General features: G+C 34.0%; 6 protein-coding genes across 6 annotated transcripts; 3 read left to right on the top strand and 3 right to left on the bottom strand.

Moving 5' to 3' along the window:
- LOC104764623 (transcriptional regulator TAC1-like) lies at positions 5,593-6,544 on the top strand. The gene has a single exon (XM_010488191.1). The coding sequence runs from the start codon at positions 5,719-5,721 to the stop codon at positions 6,229-6,231; it is 513 nt and encodes a 170-aa protein (XP_010486493.1). The 5' UTR covers positions 5,593-5,718; the 3' UTR covers positions 6,232-6,544.
- Positions 7,444-10,261, top strand: LOC104764625 (oxysterol-binding protein-related protein 3B). Its single transcript, XM_010488193.2, has 10 exons — positions 7,444-7,798; positions 8,107-8,200; positions 8,290-8,406; positions 8,500-8,572; positions 8,654-8,772; positions 8,869-8,990; positions 9,101-9,277; positions 9,358-9,502; positions 9,599-9,777; positions 9,880-10,261. Exons 1-10 carry the CDS (start codon positions 7,683-7,685, stop codon positions 10,115-10,117), a joined length of 1,380 nt encoding a protein of 459 aa, XP_010486495.1. The 5' UTR covers positions 7,444-7,682; the 3' UTR covers positions 10,118-10,261.
- LOC104764624 (UPF0161 protein At3g09310-like) lies at positions 10,153-11,043 on the bottom strand. The gene is made up of 3 exons (XM_010488192.2): positions 10,772-11,043; positions 10,639-10,698; positions 10,153-10,546 (listed from the first exon to the last, which is right to left on the bottom strand). The coding sequence occupies exons 1-3, from the start codon at positions 10,965-10,967 to the stop codon at positions 10,299-10,301; spliced, it is 504 nt and encodes a 167-aa protein (XP_010486494.1). The 5' UTR covers positions 10,968-11,043; the 3' UTR covers positions 10,153-10,298.
- On the top strand, positions 11,147-11,849 carry LOC104764627 (light-harvesting complex-like protein OHP1, chloroplastic). The gene is made up of 3 exons (XM_010488195.2): positions 11,147-11,322; positions 11,437-11,559; positions 11,654-11,849. Exons 1-3 carry the CDS (start codon positions 11,176-11,178, stop codon positions 11,720-11,722), a joined length of 339 nt encoding a protein of 112 aa, XP_010486497.1. The 5' UTR covers positions 11,147-11,175; the 3' UTR covers positions 11,723-11,849.
- Positions 11,852-14,448, bottom strand: LOC104764626 (probable protein S-acyltransferase 16). Its single transcript, XM_010488194.2, has 7 exons — positions 13,959-14,448; positions 13,250-13,342; positions 13,050-13,151; positions 12,876-12,953; positions 12,696-12,794; positions 12,478-12,573; positions 11,852-12,393 (listed from the first exon to the last, which is right to left on the bottom strand). Exons 1-7 carry the CDS (start codon positions 14,232-14,234, stop codon positions 12,277-12,279), a joined length of 861 nt encoding a protein of 286 aa, XP_010486496.1. The 5' UTR covers positions 14,235-14,448; the 3' UTR covers positions 11,852-12,276.
- Positions 17,155-20,256, bottom strand: LOC104764629 (vacuolar amino acid transporter 1-like). The gene is made up of 10 exons (XM_010488197.1): positions 20,028-20,256; positions 19,638-19,927; positions 19,082-19,296; positions 18,800-19,004; positions 18,473-18,692; positions 18,245-18,380; positions 17,982-18,150; positions 17,843-17,886; positions 17,492-17,554; positions 17,155-17,370 (listed from the first exon to the last, which is right to left on the bottom strand). Exons 1-10 carry the CDS (start codon positions 20,186-20,188, stop codon positions 17,275-17,277), a joined length of 1,599 nt encoding a protein of 532 aa, XP_010486499.1. The 5' UTR covers positions 20,189-20,256; the 3' UTR covers positions 17,155-17,274.

A 21,008-nucleotide genomic window follows, 5' to 3' on the forward strand; every position in this document is an offset into this window, starting at 1 on the left:
CTTCTCATTACTATTTAGCCTCACGAGGCTTATAAATTCTCACGTTTCCCTAGTGACTTCTCACCAAATTATAAAAAACAACAAGAAGAACAACCATACATAAATCATAAACCATGATCAAGCAAGAACTTGCATCCTGAGGTGAAGAACTGAAGATGATGAGTATTGGTAAGGATCGGGTAATCTGCATCCTGAGGTTTAAAGCTTAGTTAACTTACTATGCTTATGAGTTAGTATAACTTTTAGTCCTCGGGATGCGGATTACCTCGTCCTTACTCACAATACGTACACACGCGGATACACGATTACCATCATCAAGAGGTTAGTTTTTTGTTTTCTCTCTTTTCCTTTTAAATTTAACATCATTTGTATCAAGAGGTAATACACATTCAACTTATTAGTATATATATTTATTATGCTACCTGATTACCTCGCACGTGCATATGCATGGATTACTATATACTACCAATCTTTTTTGTCTAATCACAGTTTACGACGGCTAGGAGTTTTAGTTGTAATTAGTTAGTCATCAACATTGAACGCTAAAGATAACCACATTCGTATTAATAAATAATTTTATTTTGCAAACCATACATGAGAGATGAGACGGAGATGGTAAGAAGTGGACAGTGCTATTCTCCATGTTTAATATAAATGCCGACCAAAACACTATAGCAATATATAAAAATAAAACAATAGATTTACTTCTATATTATTTTAAATCCATCTACCAATAAATCCCTAAATTACTACTACCTACTTGTTGGTTCACTAAAAGTAGGTCATCACTATCATAATCTTTAATTTTCTGCAATTTTACCCCATGTAAACTCAGAATATAGTATAAGTTGAGCTATGTAATATTTACTATCACATTCTAAATAATTATGTGACTTGTGTGATTATTTCATATTAATTTAAGTTCTTTTTGTCAACGTACTAATTTTTTTTTTAGAAAAGTTCAGTTAATGGCAACGACTCTCGTGTATCTTTGAATCAGTTATATAACTTGTATTTACACTTAAACAAGTAACTCTAACTAATACTATATTTATATGTCTAATCTATATACAAATAGTGATAGAATAGAAATGATCACAAGTTCACAACATAGTTTTATCTGTCGATCAAAGATCGTTCATTGCTTTTGACATATATGTTTGGACTTGTGATTTGACATTTTGGTTATACTATTCAGTTAAACTAACTGTGTTTATTCAGTTATTAAACTTAGGTGACTCATTGCAAGAAAACACATATTTAAAGTTATATAGTAAATATGATGTACATGTACATACAAATTCAAAAGTACTCTGGATCGCTTTAAATATTTGAATATTTTTTCGATTTTGTTGATTAATTCACTTCTCATAGATGTCCAATACTGGTATAATTGTTGATAATTTCAGGAAAAGCACATGTTAAAATAATGCTAATAACAAAAACAAAGATGATGATGTGTATCAAACTACTAATTGCGCAAAGACAAAAACAAAACGCCAAAATGCTGTGTTGGATCATTTTTGTCAACTGCGTATCTATTATTTTTTAATTTAACAAAACTAATAAATACTTAAAAACTACTTATTGAGAGCAAAAGGTAATTAAAACCAATATTAGTCAATTTTCTTGAAATAAATAGAAATGATTAAATACATTTAAGCATTGAAGTTAATTGTGTCGTTTTGCTAAAGTTGAAACTTCAAAGGCTGCTGATCTTTGTTCTTGACTTCTTGTCATATATAAGTGGTTAGCATATACATAGGGTAATTTTTCTTATCTTTTATATAGATGGGTATTAGACTTATATTTCTCGAGTATGAATTATATATTTTGTTGACCATATACTACTAATTACGTCGATCTTAAAAGAAGTTCAAATTAAATAGTTAAATTAATATACATATATATTAAAATTCATATATTTACATGAAACCATTTTGGAATATTGTTTGAAAACTGTGCCGTTTCCATTGTTTTAGTGAGGTAGAAGATATATCCCTCACAGGATCATACACGTATAAACAAGGACTAATTCAAGAAAAAAAATTGTTTTTCTTGAAATTTAGTTATGGAATTAGTTTGAGCTTTGATATAGATAATCCGGCTACAAGAACGGTCTTTTATAAGTTATAACAACCACACTTGCAAGTAGATAGTTGCAACTATTCTTAATGTTACGTATCCGAATATTCTCTATAAGAAAACTGAATCAGAAAAATAGAAGTAGTTTCATGTCAACAAAACTGTATAGACAAAATTGTGTAGATTTTTATTTTTGTATTGTTAGTTGCGATAATGTGTTTTTAAGATTTTTATTTTATCGATCGGTGCAAATTATTATTTTTTAATTATAAACAACTAAGTTATTCATGTAATGACATTGAAACAGTTGTTTTTCACTTTTCTTGTTTTGTCTTGGTGGTAGATTTTGATTATAAATATNTTAATGATTTTGATGTCTCATACTCACTAATTTTACCTTTTAACGCTCTATATGCCTAGTGCTTACGCAGAAAACACTCTGTGCGAATGGTGTGGTTGTAATCTGGTTCTGTTAGATTTGTCTGACATAAACAAACGATTCGTAATTGCAATATATGTATACAATATAGTTGCATGCAAGTCTATAAACTAGTATGGATTCAGGTCCATGAATTTCACACCGGCATTCAATTATATTGCTTAAATTTCTTGAAGAGATATCCTGAGGAGTCTCGATCATGATCATCATGTCTAAACAGGATGGAAATGAAGAATATGTTCCGTATCCAAACTACACCGCGCGCGCATATACACGTTGTAAGTGCATGCGCCTCAAGATAAATTTCAGTTTCGATATTTTAGAAATTCACCAGCAATTAAAACTATTTGTTACAGAACACCATAAAGTTTAGAGTACAAATACATTCACATCGATCCTATAAATATGTATAGTTCTAAAGATGAATATAGAACAAAAGCTAATACATGCGATCATATAAACAAAAAAAAAAGCCAATTAGACATAACATACGGATGCACAAATAAAACATGAACAATAAGATTTTGTTTTCCAAGCATATATTCTCAGAGCATTAAACCTTTCGAATAAGCATCTTCTCATTACTATTTAGCCTCACGAGGCTTATAAATTCTCACGTTTCCCTAGTGACTTCTCACCAAATTATAAAAAACAACAAGAAGAACAACCATACATAAATCATAAACCATGATCAAGCAAGAACTTGCATCCTGAGGTGAAGAACTGAAGATGATGAGTATTGGTAAGGATCGGGTAATCTGCATCCTGAGGTTTAAAGCTTAGTTAACTTACTATGCTTATGAGTTAGTATAACTTTTAGTCCTCGGGATGCGGATTACCTCGTCCTTACTCACAATACGTACACACGCGGATACACGATTACCATCATCAAGAGGTTAGTTTTTTGTTTTCTCTCTTTTCCTTTTAAATTTAACATCATTTGTATCAAGAGGTAATACACATTCAACTTATTAGTATATATATTTATTATGCTACCTGATTACCTCGCACGTGCATATGCATGGATTACTATATACTACCAATCTTTTTTGTCTAATCACAGTTTACGACGGCTAGGAGTTTTAGTTGTAATTAGTTAGTCATCAACATTGAACGCTAAAGATAACCACATTCGTATTAATAAATAATTTTATTTTGCAAACCATACATGAGAGATGAGACGGAGATGGTAAGAAGTGGACAGTGCTATTCTCCATGTTTAATATAAATGCCGACCAAAACACTATAGCAATATATAAAAATAAAACAATAGATTTACTTCTATATTATTTTAAATCCATCTACCAATAAATCCCTAAATTACTACTACCTACTTGTTGGTTCACTAAAAGTAGGTCATCACTATCATAATCTTTAATTTTCTGCAATTTTACCCCATGTAAACTCAGAATATAGTATAAGTTGAGCTATGTAATATTTACTATCACATTCTAAATAATTATGTGACTTGTGTGATTATTTCATATTAATTTAAGTTCTTTTTGTCAACGTACTAATTTTTTTTTTAGAAAAGTTCAGTTAATGGCAACGACTCTCGTGTATCTTTGAATCAGTTATATAACTTGTATTTACACTTAAACAAGTAACTCTAACTAATACTATATTTATATGTCTAATCTATATACAAATAGTGATAGAATAGAAATGATCACAAGTTCACAACATAGTTTTATCTGTCGATCAAAGATCGTTCATTGCTTTTGACATATATGTTTGGACTTGTGATTTGACATTTTGGTTATACTATTCAGTTAAACTAACTGTGTTTATTCAGTTATTAAACTTAGGTGACTCATTGCAAGAAAACACATATTTAAAGTTATATAGTAAATATGATGTACATGTACATACAAATTCAAAAGTACTCTGGATCGCTTTAAATATTTGAATATTTTTTCGATTTTGTTGATTAATTCACTTCTCATAGATGTCCAATACTGGTATAATTGTTGATAATTTCAGGAAAAGCACATGTTAAAATAATGCTAATAACAAAAACAAAGATGATGATGTGTATCAAACTACTAATTGCGCAAAGACAAAAACAAAACGCCAAAATGCTGTGTTGGATCATTTTTGTCAACTGCGTATCTATTATTTTTTAATTTAACAAAACTAATAAATACTTAAAAACTACTTATTGAGAGCAAAAGGTAATTAAAACCAATATTAGTCAATTTTCTTGAAATAAATAGAAATGATTAAATACATTTAAGCATTGAAGTTAATTGTGTCGTTTTGCTAAAGTTGAAACTTCAAAGGCTGCTGATCTTTGTTCTTGACTTCTTGTCATATATAAGTGGTTAGCATATACATAGGGTAATTTTTCTTATCTTTTATATAGATGGGTATTAGACTTATATTTCTCGAGTATGAATTATATATTTTGTTGACCATATACTACTAATTACGTCGATCTTAAAAGAAGTTCAAATTAAATAGTTAAATTAATATACATATATATTAAAATTCATATATTTACATGAAACCATTTTGGAATATTGTTTGAAAACTGTGCCGTTTCCATTGTTTTAGTGAGGTAGAAGATATATCCCTCACAGGATCATACACGTATAAACAAGGACTAATTCAAGAAAAAAAATTGTTTTTCTTGAAATTTAGTTATGGAATTAGTTTGAGCTTTGATATAGATAATCCGGCTACAAGAACGGTCTTTTATAAGTTATAACAACCACACTTGCAAGTAGATAGTTGCAACTATTCTTAATGTTACGTATCCGAATATTCTCTATAAGAAAACTGAATCAGAAAAATAGAAGTAGTTTCATGTCAACAAAACTGTATAGACAAAATTGTGTAGATTTTTATTTTTGTATTGTTAGTTGCGATAATGTGTTTTTAAGATTTTTATTTTATCGATCGGTGCAAATTATTATTTTTTAATTATAAACAACTAAGTTATTCATGTAATGACATTGAAACAGTTGTTTTTCACTTTTCTTGTTTTGTCTTGGTGGTAGATTTTGATTATAAATATATGTGTTGATTAATTAACTATTTTCATAAAACAAATAAAGAAGCTCGAGTTGACCATTTCATTTCTTTGATGGAATACACTCTCTTTTCTTCTCTTCTTCCTTCTCTTTATGCTAAATTTTCACAATCTTTGATCATCTTTCCTTGTATTCTACGGGACAAATCCCAAATATTATATGGAAAACATCAAAAACCCTAAAGCCCTAGACGATTGTACAGACAGCATATCGAGAAACAGTCATCAAAGCGTTGATGATTCCCTGAACCAGTCAAGATCTTACATATGCAGTTTCTGCATAAGAGGCTTCTCAAATGCTCAAGCTCTAGGAGGGCATATGAACATCCACAGAAGAGACAGAGCTAAACTCAGACAAAAGCTTATGGAAGATAATAAGGATGATGTGGTCGCCGAGAGTGATTCATCAGAAGTTGTCTCTCTAGACCTCAATGAACGACAACAAGAAGAAGCTTTAACATGTGATGATCAAGACCAAGATGTTGACAGAGATATAAGTCCTAATCGAAAACTAGGGTTTTGGGTACAAGAAAGCAAGTTTGGTACTAATGATCACGGAAAGGTCATGGAGGTTAGCAAAGATGGTTCGAGTTCGAGTCATCATCGTGAGATTGAAGGATTGGATCTCGAGCTTCGGTTAGGCCAAAGCGTCGTGGAGAAAAAGATAACGTAATCTCCGAATGATCCAAATCATATATTCATGATTGCATTGTATAAAGAGAAAGAAAAACAACTCTGAAACATCATACTCTCGAATCCGTCTATTACAAATGGATTCGTGGCTCAGATTGTATCGAAGGTATACCTTATTATTGCTACCTTATCATTGTTGTATATTGATATTTGTTTCCTTGTTAATTTGGGTTAATTTCACCAACAATCTTTGTAAATGACATACACGTCCAAACAAACATATATATAGAAATATATATATATTTGATGTCTGCTTTATACTTGTTAATGGAAAATGAATAAGTTTAACTTAATTCAATCAATGGTAGTTAGCTACTACTAGTATTATTCAATCTGTTCACTGAGAAATACAATGTTATCATTGACGTTATAGATTGTACTAATCCCGAGATCTTGAGTAATTCTTTCCAGATAACTCATTTTGATTTTTTCAAAAAAAAAAAAACTCATTTTGACTGTTATATATATTTCGAGATCACTGGTCCTCAACATCTTAACAGATGTTATCAATAATTCAATATAGGCTTAAATCATATAATGAACGTTTGCTAGCAAACTTATAAACGATCAATCGACAAAGTTGACCAAAACAACATAAACAAAGGTTTATGCTTTTCTAATTCCGAAAACGAATTCGAATGGTATTCTAACAGTCAAGATTGCATTTATACTAGAATTACGTTCAGTTCATGATGATAATAAACAAAAATAAGTACAATATTTATGTATTAAGTCAAAACTATATGTACTTTTAAGTCGTTGGAACCGAAAAAAGATTCCGTAATCTTTCATGATAATATATGTAAACTGATGAGACATGGTCCCGACCCATCCTCATGATAAATATAACTAGATCGATGCTTAACTAAACCAGCCATTCAGTGACGATTCCAACGTTGATGATGGCAGTGAAAAGAGCGAGAGTTCAATTTTGAAGGAGGAGGCTGCACTTGGACTTGGTGACGCCATCAATGACGACATTCCTTAATTAATGACGTCCTGGTTTGATGATAAACCTGTATCGAGTTCCGGTTTGGATCTAAATTTGATAATTTGTAGTGCCAAACCGAGAATGAGAAGGCGACAAACCAACAAATCAATTTGAACCGGACGGTTTGGACTTTTTAAAATTGAATTTGAGTTGCTTTAGTTAGTTAATCGAACCGGTTTGAAATAATTTAAAAGAAGGGTGACAACGAAGACCAGGCAGGTCCCAGCGCACACGATCCTAAATCCTCTGCCTTCATCGTCTCCATCGCTGGTCTTCCATTATTGACGAATCTCTTCTCTTTGCTTTTTTTATTTTTATTTTTCCGCGTTCTTAAACAAACCCAATTTGATATCAACTGACGCCTATACTCTCTCTCGCTCACATTCTCGATTTGTTCTTTGCCGGAGCTCGTAGTGTAGGCTGATCCGCGGCCGGGGAGAATGGCTTCTAATGATCCTAAAAAAGCCGGTGGCGGCGGCGGAGGAAGTGGTTTCTTCGCTTCCCTTGCTTCCTCTATCTCCAATTTGGGATCTGTTATGACCAAATCAGTTAATGGGTGAGGTTTTTGAGATCCCTTTTCTTAAACCCGGATCTGCCACTCTGCTCTATTCGTTATGTCATGTGGATTTCAAAAACTGGAATCTTTATAATCAACCTGTTAGGATTTGGTGTCTCCTATGTTCAGATCTTCTTCTAGCGTTAAAATTTAATATCTGCCAAGTATACTCATTTGGAATTGATGTTAGACTAGAGATTGATTCACACTGTTGTTGGAGAGTTTTGATTCACTTCTAAACTGGCATTTTTTGCTTAAAGTTTAGCCCTTTTGAACGAATCATCGTTGTGTTTTGATTTGCTTCTCAGTTTGGTTCCTTATGAGGGACTTGAAGTTATCAATCCCGAAGGAAGTACTGATGATGCAGCGGAGGAAGCAAGCAGAGGAAGATGGAAGCAAGAGGTATATACATACACTTCTTCATTTACTGTTGTTATTGTTGTTGTCATGTTTGTTATTCTAATCATCTGAGAAACATACACAATTCTCAGGATCGTGATGGCTATTGGAAGATGATGCAGAAGTATATAGGATCAGATGTTACATCAATGGTGACCCTTCCTGTGATTATTTTTGAACCAATGACGATGCTCCAGAAAATGGCAGAGGTTTGTGCTTATGAAGAGACATCTTATTAGTTGTTCCTCTCTGTTAGCTTTGTAATTCTCTGATGCCAATGATATGTGCTCTGTTTTTGATAGTTGATGGAATACTCGCATCTGTTAGACATGGCTGACAAAACTGAGGACCCTTATATGCGCATGGTCTATGCATGTAAGTATATTTTCTCCTCATTGATTTCTTCTATGATCAGTATCTGTCCTGTATGGCTAAATTGTAGTTGATCTTTAACAGCATCTTGGGCTATATCTGTGTATTATGCTTTCCAACGTACCTGGAAACCATTCAATCCAATCCTCGGTGAGACTTATGAGATGGCTAATTACAATGGTGTTAACTTCATTTCTGAACAGGTCTTGGCCCATTTCTTTTAGAACTCAAATAATTCTCAACGTTCTTTTAGTTCCCAACTTCTCCCAGATTGTTGATACCAATGATCTTGTTCTCAGGTCAGCCATCACCCACCAATGAGTGCTGGTCATGCTGAAAATGAGCATTTTACGTATGATTGTACTTCAAAACTGAAAACAAAATTTCTGGGAAATTCCATTGATGTTTACCCGGTAGGAAGGTAATACTGCGAAACCACAGTACAGGCTGCAACTAAACTATATATACTTAATTCAGATTCTTCATTTGTACATTACTCTGAACCTTAAATGCCATGAATCTATGTTGCAGGACACGGGTGACACTGAAAAGAGATGGAGTTGTTCTTGACTTGGTACCTCCTCTAACCAAAGTTCACAACCTAATCTTTGGACGAACTTGGGTCGACTCACCTGGGGAAATGGTCATGACAAACCTGACCACTGGTGACAAAGTTGTGCTTTACTTTCAACCATGTGGCTGGTTCGGGTAAGTTTCCTTCACTGCAACCTCATCGTCCTGTTGGTCCCATTTGAAGCTGAAATAATGTGTTTTCATGGTCTGAACAGATCTGGTCGATATGAAGTGGATGGATATGTCTATAACGCCTCTGAGGAGCCTAAGATACTCATGACTGGAAAATGGAACGAGTCCATGAGTTATCAACCGTGTGACGGGGAAGGTGAACCTCTCCCAGGCACCGAACTTAAAGAGGTTCGCCAAATGTCTCTCTGTCATTGACTCAGATCCTATTTGCAAAGATCTCCATAAGATGAGACATTCTGATGCTATATTATATTTTGTTTATAGGTATGGAAACTCGCTGATGTTCCAAAGGATGACAAATACCAATACACACACTTTGCTCACAAGATCAATAGCTTTGACACTGCCCCTAAAAAGCTGTTGCCATCTGATTCACGGTTACGCCCTGATAGATATGCACTCGAGATGGGCGACATGTCCAAATCCGGCTATGAGAAGAGCAGGTATGTTGACAAAAACTTGTCCTTAAGAATCTGAAATTGATGCCTGAAATTGCAGGTATATCGAGATGTTTCTAATCGATCTTCCTCATTTTTGCAATACAGCATGGAAGAGAGACAGAGAGCTGAAAAGAGAACCCGTGAAGAGAAAGGACAAGGCTTTACTCCAAAATGGTTTGATATAACGGAAGAAGTCACTCCTACACCATGGGGTGATCTCGAAGTTTACCAATTCAATGGAAAGTACTCAGAACATCGTGCAGCTGGGGATAACTCTGAAGATAACACCGACGCTAAGTCGATCGAGTTCAACCCATGGCAATTCCAAGATCTGTCTACTTAAAATGTATCGCGCCAAAAGACAAAAAAAAGATCAAATCTTTTTGGAAACAGATGTTGTAATTCTTATTCCCTCGTAGTTACAACAAACTTTTTCTATTGTCTGCTAGCTTTCCCTTTGCTTTCTCTAGTATTAGTTTACAACTTCCATTGTTTTTTCTTACATCTATTCAAAAAATCTATCTTTAATCCTCCTCGTCGTCATAGTTATCTTCTACTTCTTCTCCTTCTTCTTGGGGATGATTGATCACATTCTCACCAAACCATCTTGGAGGATCGAATCCAGAACCACCAAGAGGATTGCAGCGGCAGAGTCGCCAAGTGGTAAGAACAGTGCCTTTGAGAAATCCATATTTCTTGTAAGCATCCATGGAGTATTCGCTGCAAGTCGGAACGTAACGGCAGCTTCTAGGTAACACCGGCGATATCTCTCCTGAATTTCCACCGGAAAACGCCATTAACGACCCGAGAAACAACAATCTCAGAATTAGATGAGGAATTGCAAAAAGGAAGGGTTTTTATTACTCTTGTAGAATCTCAGCACCGCTAAAGCTGTTTTGACTCCCACACTCTCAAGTTCTCCATCTGAACCCAACCAAATTGGTTACAAAAGAGACAAAGAAACAAAACAAAAACACCCAAATTTGAGAAGAGAAACCTTGAGCAGATTCAGGTTCTTGATTCGAAGGAGTCAATTTTGCAGATAAGCAACGGAGCTGCAATCTGGTTCTCCGAGGAAGATGATAAAAGCTCAGGTGAGAATTGCTGGATTTCTGGTGAAGTTTAAGAGGATTAGGGTTTTCAGAGATCAACGGTGTTGCATAAGGACGCTGGATGGAGACGACAACCGCCATTATTACAAAACTCAAAACTCAAAGTTCCATCTTATTTATCTTACATATAAAATTAATAATATTACAGTACAGAATACGATGAATACAACACGTGGCGCAATGTAAATGGAACCGAACTCAGACACAGATAAAAGCATCTTCATTCTTCAGGCAGAGCACATCCACAAAATTAACTTCCATCTTTCTCTTCGCCTAAAGAAAAAAAAGAATGGCGAGCTCAACGCCATTGTCGTCTTCTTTCTTACCTGTTCCTCGGAAATTGTCTGTTCATGGCCATCGTCCGAGCCAAACAACTCTCTGGTTCCCCCAGAAACAGTCGTCTCTCCGTGTTCGCGCCGCAAAACTCCCTGAAGGGGTAAATTAATAATATATATGGTCTCTTAAACACTCTCGTCTGATCATCATATCATATCTGAAGTTGTTCTGTTTTTTTTGTTCTCCCCTTTCTCTCACAATTCTCTTTATGAAGATGATAGTGCCAAAAAAGGAACCCGGATTCAAGCCAGCGTTTCTGGGATTCACATATACAGCTGAAATATGGAACTCTAGAGCTTGTATGATCGGTCTCATCGGATCCTACATTGTTGAGCTGGTGAGTTTCAATGGCTATGGAAGTTATATATACATCAGACAAAATTAACTTAAACAGAGATGCCTTTTTCTTTTTTTTTTCCTTTTTCTTCCAGATTCTGAACAAAGGAATACTTCAGCTGATTGGTGTTGAAATTGGGAAAGGGCTTGATCTTCCTCTCTAATTTTATTCTTCTTCTTTCAATCTGGTCACAAGAATCTTTGCAATACTCTTTTGGCTTATATCTCATGTAAACAAAGAACTTACAAGCTATGATTCTCCATAATTTATAAAATAAACAGTTAAACACATATTGAGAATGAGAACTGTCTGATTAAGAATATATGAAAGCCTTTAATTATCTTACAATGATGTCTTTTCACCTGTTAAGTGTGGTATGTATAATAAGCATAATCAGCTTTTGAGTTCTGTATCCACAAGCACAACCTAACTTACTTTTCCTTTTCGAGGAATCCAAAGAAAAAACAGGGGAAGATACCTAACTAATACCATAATTCACAAACGGATGCTCTTGATCCAGTTAACAATGATGAGAGATAGAGAACCTTCTTGTCAAGCAGAGAGCCTACTACTGACTAGGGGCTAGTTTTAGGTTCCAAGCTGAGGCGGCTAAAATATGCTTGAATACGGCCAAGCCAAGGTGCTGTGAAGTTAAAAATCTGCTGCCTTTTCGATGGAACTCACCAGAGAAATAGGGAATATCTGATTTGTTCTTGGCTAAGATTTTGTTTCAGATGAAGCAGGGATTGAATCAAAAGCTGTACGAAAACGCAGACCAGAACCAATATGCCTCGATGTAGGGCAGAGCCAAGAAAGTATGTTCGGACCCAAAATCTGAAGAAGAAACAGATGTGAAATTTAAGAAAGAATAAACATTTGTCTGATACTGATCCTCCAAAGAATAATAAGAATTATTACCAAGGTTAGGTTTTCAAATGCGCCGATGTCATATGGATGCTTATATACTTGCCCACCTTTCTCTGCTAACCACATAGCTCTCACTCCTTCATGGTACTGCTCAGTTACCGCAAAATGATTAGCAGAGGAACAAAGCCAAACTAGAGCTAAGGAAATCCGTAATCTAGCAATTGAAGAAATGAAAACAAAAACACAAGAGAAAAGAAAAAAAGAACAACCTCGATAGTCGTTTTGTTTTGTAAAATGAGGTAGATGTGCCACCCAAGAAGAACACCTAATGCGATGCTCAATGGGATAAGAAGAAAAGCTGAAAGTACCTGAAAAGAAACCCTATAACCATTAGCAAAAATGATATCTGTTGGTAGTTTTCAAAACAGTACATCAATTGCAATCATTACATATATAGTTCTTAGATAGCTGCCCATCTCCTCCTCTTCATCTTGAGGTTCAACAGTAAGGCTTCCCACAAGCAAAACCTAATCAATCAAGGAATATATATATATAATATAAAGCTCATATACTAAGCAACACAGAGAGAGATACATTGAGCTAACAGAAGTTAGGAAATGTACCAAGGAGTATACACATGCAGTCACCGCATAGACAACAAAGACAAAGAAGACCTTGTAGTTAGTGTGTCCTACGCAGTTGTTGATCCAAATACAATGGTGGTCCTACAAACCAAAGACGACTGGTTTAACATAATATCACATGGGTTTGGGCGATTATATGTTCAGCTTGGCATGAAACATAAGTGTTCAGTAGAGCATACCATTCTAAGCACACATCTTTTGCAAACTCGACAATGGTGAGCTCGCGGAGGTTTGAAATGTGAACACTTTTGACAGTACCTCAAATCTCCTCCCTGCAAATAACATAACCAAAGTAAGTAGCGAAAACAAAACATCACAAGTGGACTTTCCAAGAAATATCTAAGAACAGAGTTGCAAGTTGAATCACAAAGCCTCAAAACATGAGCTCACATATGGAAATCTCAAAACCTCAACACTCAAAATTGTATCACAGATGCCATCAAAACAACGTTAAAGAAACAAACAAACTACAAGAATCACCACTCTAGCTAATCCATATAGCACAAAAGATGAAATTTTTATGCAATCCCAAAGATAACTAGAAGCAAGGAACAAATTTGAAAAAAATATCTCAAAGAGAGAGTCAACAATCTACAAGAACCATCATTATAGTCAAAGACTAAACATTTAATTGATGTATACAGAAAACGACTACGCAACATTGGACAATCCAGATCCTGAGAAATTAAATAACAAACGATACCCACAGAATTCTTAGATTTTTCTATAACCGGACAAAAAGCAGAGGAAAATGGCAAATCTCTCTGACATTGAAATGAACAAAAAAACTGATCACAACATCCAAAACTAATACTGACAAATCTTGGAATTGACAATTTCAAGAACCGAGAAAGAGCTAAGAATGGATAGAAGAGAAAGAGATGAGACCTTGCGCTTAATCTCGTGAACAGGACTCTCCGGATCTTCAACATCCGGCATGTAATTGAGTGGAACCCGATCCGGATCCCTGAAAACGGCGACGTAGTAGTTGTAGACACACATCAGAGCCAAGGCGGTGAACGCGGCGGCGTTAGCGATTCCGGGAGAGGAAGTGAGGCTGAACCACCGATCGATGAAAGTGAAAACCGAAGAAAAGTATATGAAACCGATCACCAACATCACCACCGTGACGGGCAGAGACAATCCAACTCCTTTCCGTTTCATTTTTTTTTAATTTTATTTCTGGAGCACCGGCGTCGAGACGACGGCGTCTCCGGCGAGTGTGGATTTTTAAATTAAAATTATTTGTCTTTTTTTTTTTTTTTNAGCTTTCTCGATTGTTATTGTTGTTGTTGGAGTACGTCTGAAGTTGTCGACGATTTTGGAGATGTCTCTCTCGAACTCGAAAGCTCCCCCAACCTAATTACAATGATCCCTTGATTTTTATATTCTCTCGTATTTGCCCCAAAGTTTTTAAATTTTACCCTCAAGGTCCTCTATTAACATCTTTCTTAACACACTTTTTAATTATCCGTTTAACCGATCAGAACTTCAAGCTTAAGATATGTTTTAGGGTTTGTTAGCAAATTAGTACATTTTAGAAACTTAATTGGGAAACTAATACATTCACTATTTAAAATTAGAAAATAGGGTGTTGTGTAATAGAGAGTTTGTGAAATAGGGAGAAATAGTGGGGCATAGGTTTGGTGAGAAAATTATAAAAATAGGTATGTGTGTGGGTAAGAAATAATTTTTTTTTTCCTTCAATCATAATTATTCAAATAACTGTTAATAGAATATATTTTTAGAAAACTTCTTAGATACAAAAAAATACATTTTTTTTTACAATATAATATGAATTTTATTTAACAATTTTTAAATATATTATATAAATCTTTTGTATCCGTACACCTTAGTATGTGTACAGATGTCTATACACATTATTATGTGTACAGATATTTGTATACATTATTAACTTTACAGATGTAATTTGTATAAAAACATTGCAGTACAAGCATATGTACAGACATTTGAAACCCTAAGAATTAAACAAATTTCATCTGTACACATAATAGTGTGTACAGACATCTGTACATTTAATTAGGTGTACGGATCTAACACCCACAAAAGAAACTTACAACATTGTAGCTGCTCACGGTTATTTTGGCCGTGACCTAGACCTAAGATATTTTATCTTGACATGTGATGAAGAGATACGGATTAATCTGGAAATTCTTCTCAGATACAAGGAAATGATTCCCCGAAACTCTTGAAGAATCTTTTCCTTTTTTCGGTTGAGTAGCTTTATCGAGATCAGAAGAAAATTGGGCAAAGGCTTCTAGCAGCCTGCAATCCGAACTGAGGACGGGTTTTTGAATTTGTAATTTGTTTAATTCTTAAGTTTTCAGATGTCTGTATCCCAATGGTTTTGTAAAAATTACATTTGTACACATTATTAATGTGTACAGACATATGTACACTTAATAAGGTGTATATACATCTGTACACTTAAAAATGTGTACGGATACAAAATATTTATATAATTTATTTAAAAATTATTAATTAAAATTCATACCAAATTGTAAAGAAAAAAAACATAGATTTTTTTTTAAAAAGTTTTCTAAAAAAAATTATATTAACAATTATTTGAAATATCAAAAAAAAATGGGAAACAATGACATATGATGTAATTAAGTAGAATCCTTCGTGGCAAAAATAGATGTGGAAATAGCTGAACAGTGGTGAATGTGTTTTTCCCAATTGTAAATAGTGAATGTATGTGTTTACTAATTATGTTTGAAAAATGTATCATTTTGCCAAATATCTCTATGTTTTAATGGCTTGGAAAGACTTCATGATATATCTTAGGATCCCACGAGCATTTTTTTTTTTAGTTACTGGTACGCATGTAATATTTTTTCAATGAAAAAATCACAAATTAAAACACAATTTTATTATTAAATTCAAAATTCAATGTTTTTTTCATGCTTACAACAAAACCTATATAAGTACAACCTCAATTATACTATCATTACACTAAAAAATCATTAATATATGCGTATGTATGTTTACAACTGCACTAAAAATCCATAAAATACTATATGGTCTAAATTTTCAAAATTCATAATAACATGTTTTTGGTGTTAGCACTATTAACTGAGAAACTGTGTAAGCTTACCCACCCAGCCAAGAAATTCCCAGTAAATCCATGAGATTCAGTGAGATCAAAGTGAGTTAGGCGGCAGAGATGCATTAGTAGGCTTCCGACTTTAATGTCTAAGGCCTAGTACTTGGATGTTGACACATCCATCCATTGTTCTCATATGGGGATAATACAAATGTCACAAAAATTACCGACTTCTTAATTAAAGGTATAGATATATGTAAATAATTAATTACTATGTTCATGTATGATATTAATAAACTTGTCCTCATGAAATGTCATCACAAGAAATTGAGAAATAGCTTTGTTAAAATATTTAAATTGTAAAAAACGATTTAACATAGAACTCTCCTACGTAATCAATCAATTTGATCAAAAAAAAAGATTATATATTGTTTCACTTATCTTGAATATAATTTAACCAAAATAAATTTTGTGTTAACCATAATGCCTATTAATAGTTAGTACCTCAAGTACTTGGCAATTTGTGTTATATTTGTACAATCCATGACGTGAAAAAATTGGAAAGTAATGGTAATGATAAACTATAGAAAGATACAAGGTCAAGATGTAAGGACGATTTCTTAACCATGACCATTAGGATAAAATAAAGATTTAATTACTCTTTATGTTTTAAATACTACACGATTAACTTGAATTGTATACTTAAAAAGCTATTAGCCTATTTGTGTAATCGGCTTTCAAAATATCATCAACATGACGAAGTTTCCAGATTAAAGGCCAAGTTTCTCGACAAACTTCAAGAGATCTTCGACAGAAATCATCTAAATTTTTTTCTCCTTTTCTGTTATTTTATCTAGCTATGTAATTAATGTTCAAATCTAGAATCTATAATCATGGCTTGCAACAAGACGTCATGATATCTCTTATTAGAGTCCAGTGAGCATTTTTAGTTATATACTCATACATAAATTCATTCATTGAAAAAGATGACTACAAGTTAAAACAAACTTTATTAATGTATCAAAATCAGCCTTCTGTATTACAAAACTTGATTACTGTTAAATTTAATAAAACTTTACTACTTCCATGTATTGTTTCACAATTCTAGGTTGGTTCATTATTCATCATTGTACCATATCATTTCAATTCTCCTATTAATCTTACAATAGCGGAGTACGTCCCACAACAACCGCTTACAACGCCAACAATTATGATGAAAACGCATAATCCAATCTGTCAAAAAATAAAATAATTTAGGAGAAAATTAATGTACATGTCATGTGAAAATCATATACTGAATCAAAACAATAACCACTTTATGACATAAATAAAAAAAAGTTAATATATATCTTACTTGTGTCTGACTCAATCTACTCTTCAAGATACTGAGATAACAAAGACATGGAAGGATAAAAGCCTGCATGATAAACAAAATATGAATCCTTTTTAATATGCCTAAAAGAACTGAAAAGCTAAAAATCTGATAATGTGTTTATTTGTAAAAACAGTTTTTTTTTTTAATTTGAATAAATATTGCATTCAGTTCAAACAAAAAATAAAGCTCTGATGAAATATTATATAGCTTTTTGTTTAATCTTGATCAAATACATATTATCCCTATATCGTTGTAGTTTTTTGTTTAATCTTTATCAAGCACATATTATCCCTATATCGTTGTCCTATGAATCGATGATAGGAGACTTACGACAAGCATTGCAAGGAATGATCCCATCAAAGCCCCCATGATCGCTGCAAAGATTTTAGAACAAACGAAGATAAATATTGTTTTTTTTTTAAAAATAATTTGTAAATAGTTTCATGCAAAAAGATGTTAGCGCATTTACCAAAGAATGGGAGTGTAAGTGCGACGACCAAAGTTGAGAGAACTAAAATTGTTCTAAGAAAAATAGATACTCCGTAGGATCTCATCTTACGTGATGACGGCATAAGTTCTTCTAAGCTTAGCACGATCGGTGTTATAGATAACGCGTATTTGGTCATCGGTGTTATTACCTAATTAAAATGAGTAGAAAAGTAGCAATCATATTTTAATTAGTAATACATAGAGACAAACATGTTTATAGAGTTTAAAAGTTATATATCTCACCGCTAACCACACTGCGATCTTGGATGACGTGAACTGTTGTGGCATGTTTAGTGTAAACTGCGATTGAATGGCCTCACCAAACATACTGTAGCCACAGATCGCTACGACTATGTACAAGAATACGCAGAAACCAAAACTGCGAAAGCAGAAACGAGAATTGAAATTTTTGAGTTAACATCATTTACGTCCATTATAAAGTAACCTTAAGCAAAAGAGTGGTTTTTTTACCTAATGACTACCACCAAAGGAAACTTGGATGGTTCTTTCATGGAAGAGTAAATGTTCGGGAAAACCGCGTGACCGCTGAACCCAAACCCGTAAATCCCAATCGCAACGGGTAAGTTAGCGAGATCAAGAGCTTGTCCACCCGGGCGAAACCCAACTTCATCAACCGTCCCGACCAAGAAGAGACAAAGAGCCATCATGATCGAAGAGAAGACCCCTCCGGCTAAGAGAATAGATTGAACATATGAATTAAACAACCTTATCAGAACTAATCCCCCAGCTATTTCTTAAAGCTTTATGATCAATAATTTTATATAGAAAATATGAAACCTGAGAGATAGGAGAGTAAGCTAAGGTCTCTGAGCCAAACTGTCGGAACAACAATAAGAGTAGCTGATATGGCAAAGATCTGAGAAGAATCTAAAGATAGTCCAACGATGTTTAGTGACATGTTGGGAAACATTCTCGACAAGTTATCGCTCATCATGATTATATACTCCACACAACCTGCGTATAACTCCATATACAATAGTATCTGCAAATCTCAAGAACCCTAATCTTAGTTTGGGGATGTTTTTAAGTGTATATGTAATTGAATTACATATAACTCACGGAGATGATGAGGCGGCCGGTGAATCCAAAGGCAGCTTGACCAATGTCCGGGTAGGTATGGAGGCCAGGTGAGCTTTCAAGACATCGTTTGAGGAGAATACAGGTGTAACAAGTGATGATACCAAAGAAGAAGAGTATAAAAAGCCCAAGCCATCCTCCTTCTTTCACCCCGTAAGGCATCGTGAGTAGACCTACTCCACATAGGATATTGATTCCTGCGCAAAAACACATGTTTGTAATCATGATACAGTATTCTCTTAACCGTTTGAGTCTAATCCCTGAAGTGTTGTGGTTACCAATTAATTACCATTTTCCTGCCCTGTCCAAAAGTTATGTGTGAAAGACTTTTGAGACAGACCTAATACCGAAACAACGTCTTACCGTTGAGAACAGATTGAGGAAACGAGCAGAGATCTGGTTCTGCGTAGGAGATATCTGTGATGGATAACTTGACCTGAGATGATTNACCATTCTCATGCCCTGTCCGAAAGTTATGAACTTATATGTGTGAAAGCCTTTTGAGACAGAACCAATACAGAAACAACGTCTTAATTACCGTTGAGAACAGATTGAGGAAACGAGCAGAGATCTGGTTTTGCGTAGGAGAGATCTGTGATGGATAACTTGAGCTGAGATGAAAGGAATGATTTGACGACTGAGTCATCATCGTCTTTCTGGGTGAGAAGCGGTTGTTTGCTTGTTGAAGAAGCAAAAGAATTTAGATTAGAGTTTTGTCGTCTCTTGTATAAGGAGGCGATAGAGCTGGTGAATGATGTCTGGGAATCTCTCCGATTGATGAAACTGATCGTAGGAGGTGTAGCTCCGGTCAAGACATCCACAGATTGTCTGAATTTTCCACAAAAAGGAATAATCTTTATTACTACAAAGTACAAACCCTTCACAAGCATTCTTTAGATATGAAAAAAGCAGAGGATTTTGATATTACCGATAACTCCGAGGCCATGGAGCCGAATCGTTCTGGGCGTTCTGGGATAATGAAGAAGATGAACTGGAATCATCGTCTTCGTCATTGCAGGAAACGTCGACTTGGCATTCCTCGTCATCTGTCTGATACAGTATGTCCCTTTCTTGCTCCTCAAACTTCATCTTCTTTGTGCGGGAATGAAAGAGTGAACAGAGCAGCAAAATGTAGAGTAGAAGAAAGAGAAAGGAGATTAAGTTGTGAGTTTGACTTGTTGTCACGTCGTACTTTGCATCAATGATTAATCCATTATACAAAGCTCCAAATTAGTTTTTTTAGTCGTTTTATATTTCGAGTGGAAGTAACGTTTCACATGCACAAACCTTAAAAGTCAAAGGTAACATGTGTGAGATGGATTTGTTGAATTTAATAATGAGTAATATATTCTATATAACTATAGATTCAATTAAATGTATCCAAAAAATAATTAAAAAATAACTATAGAATAACTATAGATTCAAAATGAATTTATTCAAATCATGATTTTGAAGGATTTTGTGAGATTTATGATATTTTGGATTTTAGAAGATTTGAGTGAGTTTTTAAGTTACCTTTGTAGATTTGTTATTCTGTTTCTCTGAAAAAAAATTGTTTGTAATTTTGGTGAGAATTTGTGAGATTTTAAGAATAATATTGGGTGATTTTAAGAGATAAAAAGTTGTTCATAACTTGTTAAACACAAATGTCACCCTCTTCCTATACTAGTCAGTGGTCAAAACTTGATTTTTTTTAACAATAAAAATGGAAATTCAGAACAAGGTTGTAACATATATAGGCTGCTGAATTATATATAACGATAAAGCTTGCATTATTTATTATCAAAGCGCTGCAACTCCAAACTGATGTTTTTATGTCCTCCAAAAGTTCCAATTTAATCACACGATAAAAAAAAAAAAAAAAAAAAAAAAAAAAAAAAAAAAAAAAAAAAAAAAAAAAAAAAAAAAA

Source organism: Camelina sativa, chromosome 19 (assembly GCF_000633955.1).
Source record: "Camelina sativa cultivar DH55 chromosome 19, Cs, whole genome shotgun sequence".
Taxonomy (NCBI): Eukaryota; Viridiplantae; Streptophyta; class Magnoliopsida; order Brassicales; family Brassicaceae; genus Camelina; species Camelina sativa.

Coding starts and splice junctions, on each gene's coding strand:
- LOC104764623 (XM_010488191.1), top strand. CDS start 5,719: ATGGAAAACATCAAAAACCCTAAAGCCCTAGACGATTGTACAGACAGC.
- LOC104764625 (XM_010488193.2), top strand. CDS start 7,683: ATGGCTTCTAATGATCCTAAAAAAGCCGGTGGCGGCGGCGGAGGAAGT. Junction 7,799..8,106: donor ATGACCAAATCAGTTAATGG/GTGAGGTTTTTG, acceptor TTTGCTTCTCAG/TTTGGTTCCTTATGAGGGAC. Junction 9,278..9,357: donor CAACCATGTGGCTGGTTCGG/GTAAGTTTCCTT, acceptor TGGTCTGAACAG/ATCTGGTCGATATGAAGTGG.
- LOC104764624 (XM_010488192.2), bottom strand. CDS start 10,967: ATGGCGGTTGTCGTCTCCATCCAGCGTCCTTATGCAACACCGTTGATC. Junction 10,699..10,771: donor AGAACCTGAATCTGCTCAAG/GTTTCTCTTCTC, acceptor GGTTGGGTTCAG/ATGGAGAACTTGAGAGTGTG. Junction 10,547..10,638: donor GGTGCTGAGATTCTACAAGA/GTAATAAAAACC, acceptor GTGGAAATTCAG/GAGAGATATCGCCGGTGTTA.
- LOC104764627 (XM_010488195.2), top strand. CDS start 11,176: ATGGCGAGCTCAACGCCATTGTCGTCTTCTTTCTTACCTGTTCCTCGG. Junction 11,323..11,436: donor CCGCAAAACTCCCTGAAGGG/GTAAATTAATAA, acceptor CTCTTTATGAAG/ATGATAGTGCCAAAAAAGGA. Junction 11,560..11,653: donor GATCCTACATTGTTGAGCTG/GTGAGTTTCAAT, acceptor TTTTTCTTCCAG/ATTCTGAACAAAGGAATACT.
- LOC104764626 (XM_010488194.2), bottom strand. CDS start 14,234: ATGAAACGGAAAGGAGTTGGATTGTCTCTGCCCGTCACGGTGGTGATG. Junction 13,343..13,958: donor TTCACGAGATTAAGCGCAAG/GTCTCATCTCTT, acceptor TGTTATTTGCAG/GGAGGAGATTTGAGGTACTG. Junction 13,152..13,249: donor AAAGATGTGTGCTTAGAATG/GTATGCTCTACT, acceptor TTTGGTTTGTAG/GACCACCATTGTATTTGGAT.
- LOC104764629 (XM_010488197.1), bottom strand. CDS start 20,188: ATGAAGTTTGAGGAGCAAGAAAGGGACATACTGTATCAGACAGATGAC. Junction 17,887..17,981: donor ACTTACACTCCCATTCTTTG/GTAAATGCGCTA, acceptor AAATCTTTGCAG/CGATCATGGGGGCTTTGATG. Junction 17,371..17,491: donor GTAGATTGAGTCAGACACAA/GTAAGATATATA, acceptor ATTTTTTGACAG/ATTGGATTATGCGTTTTCAT.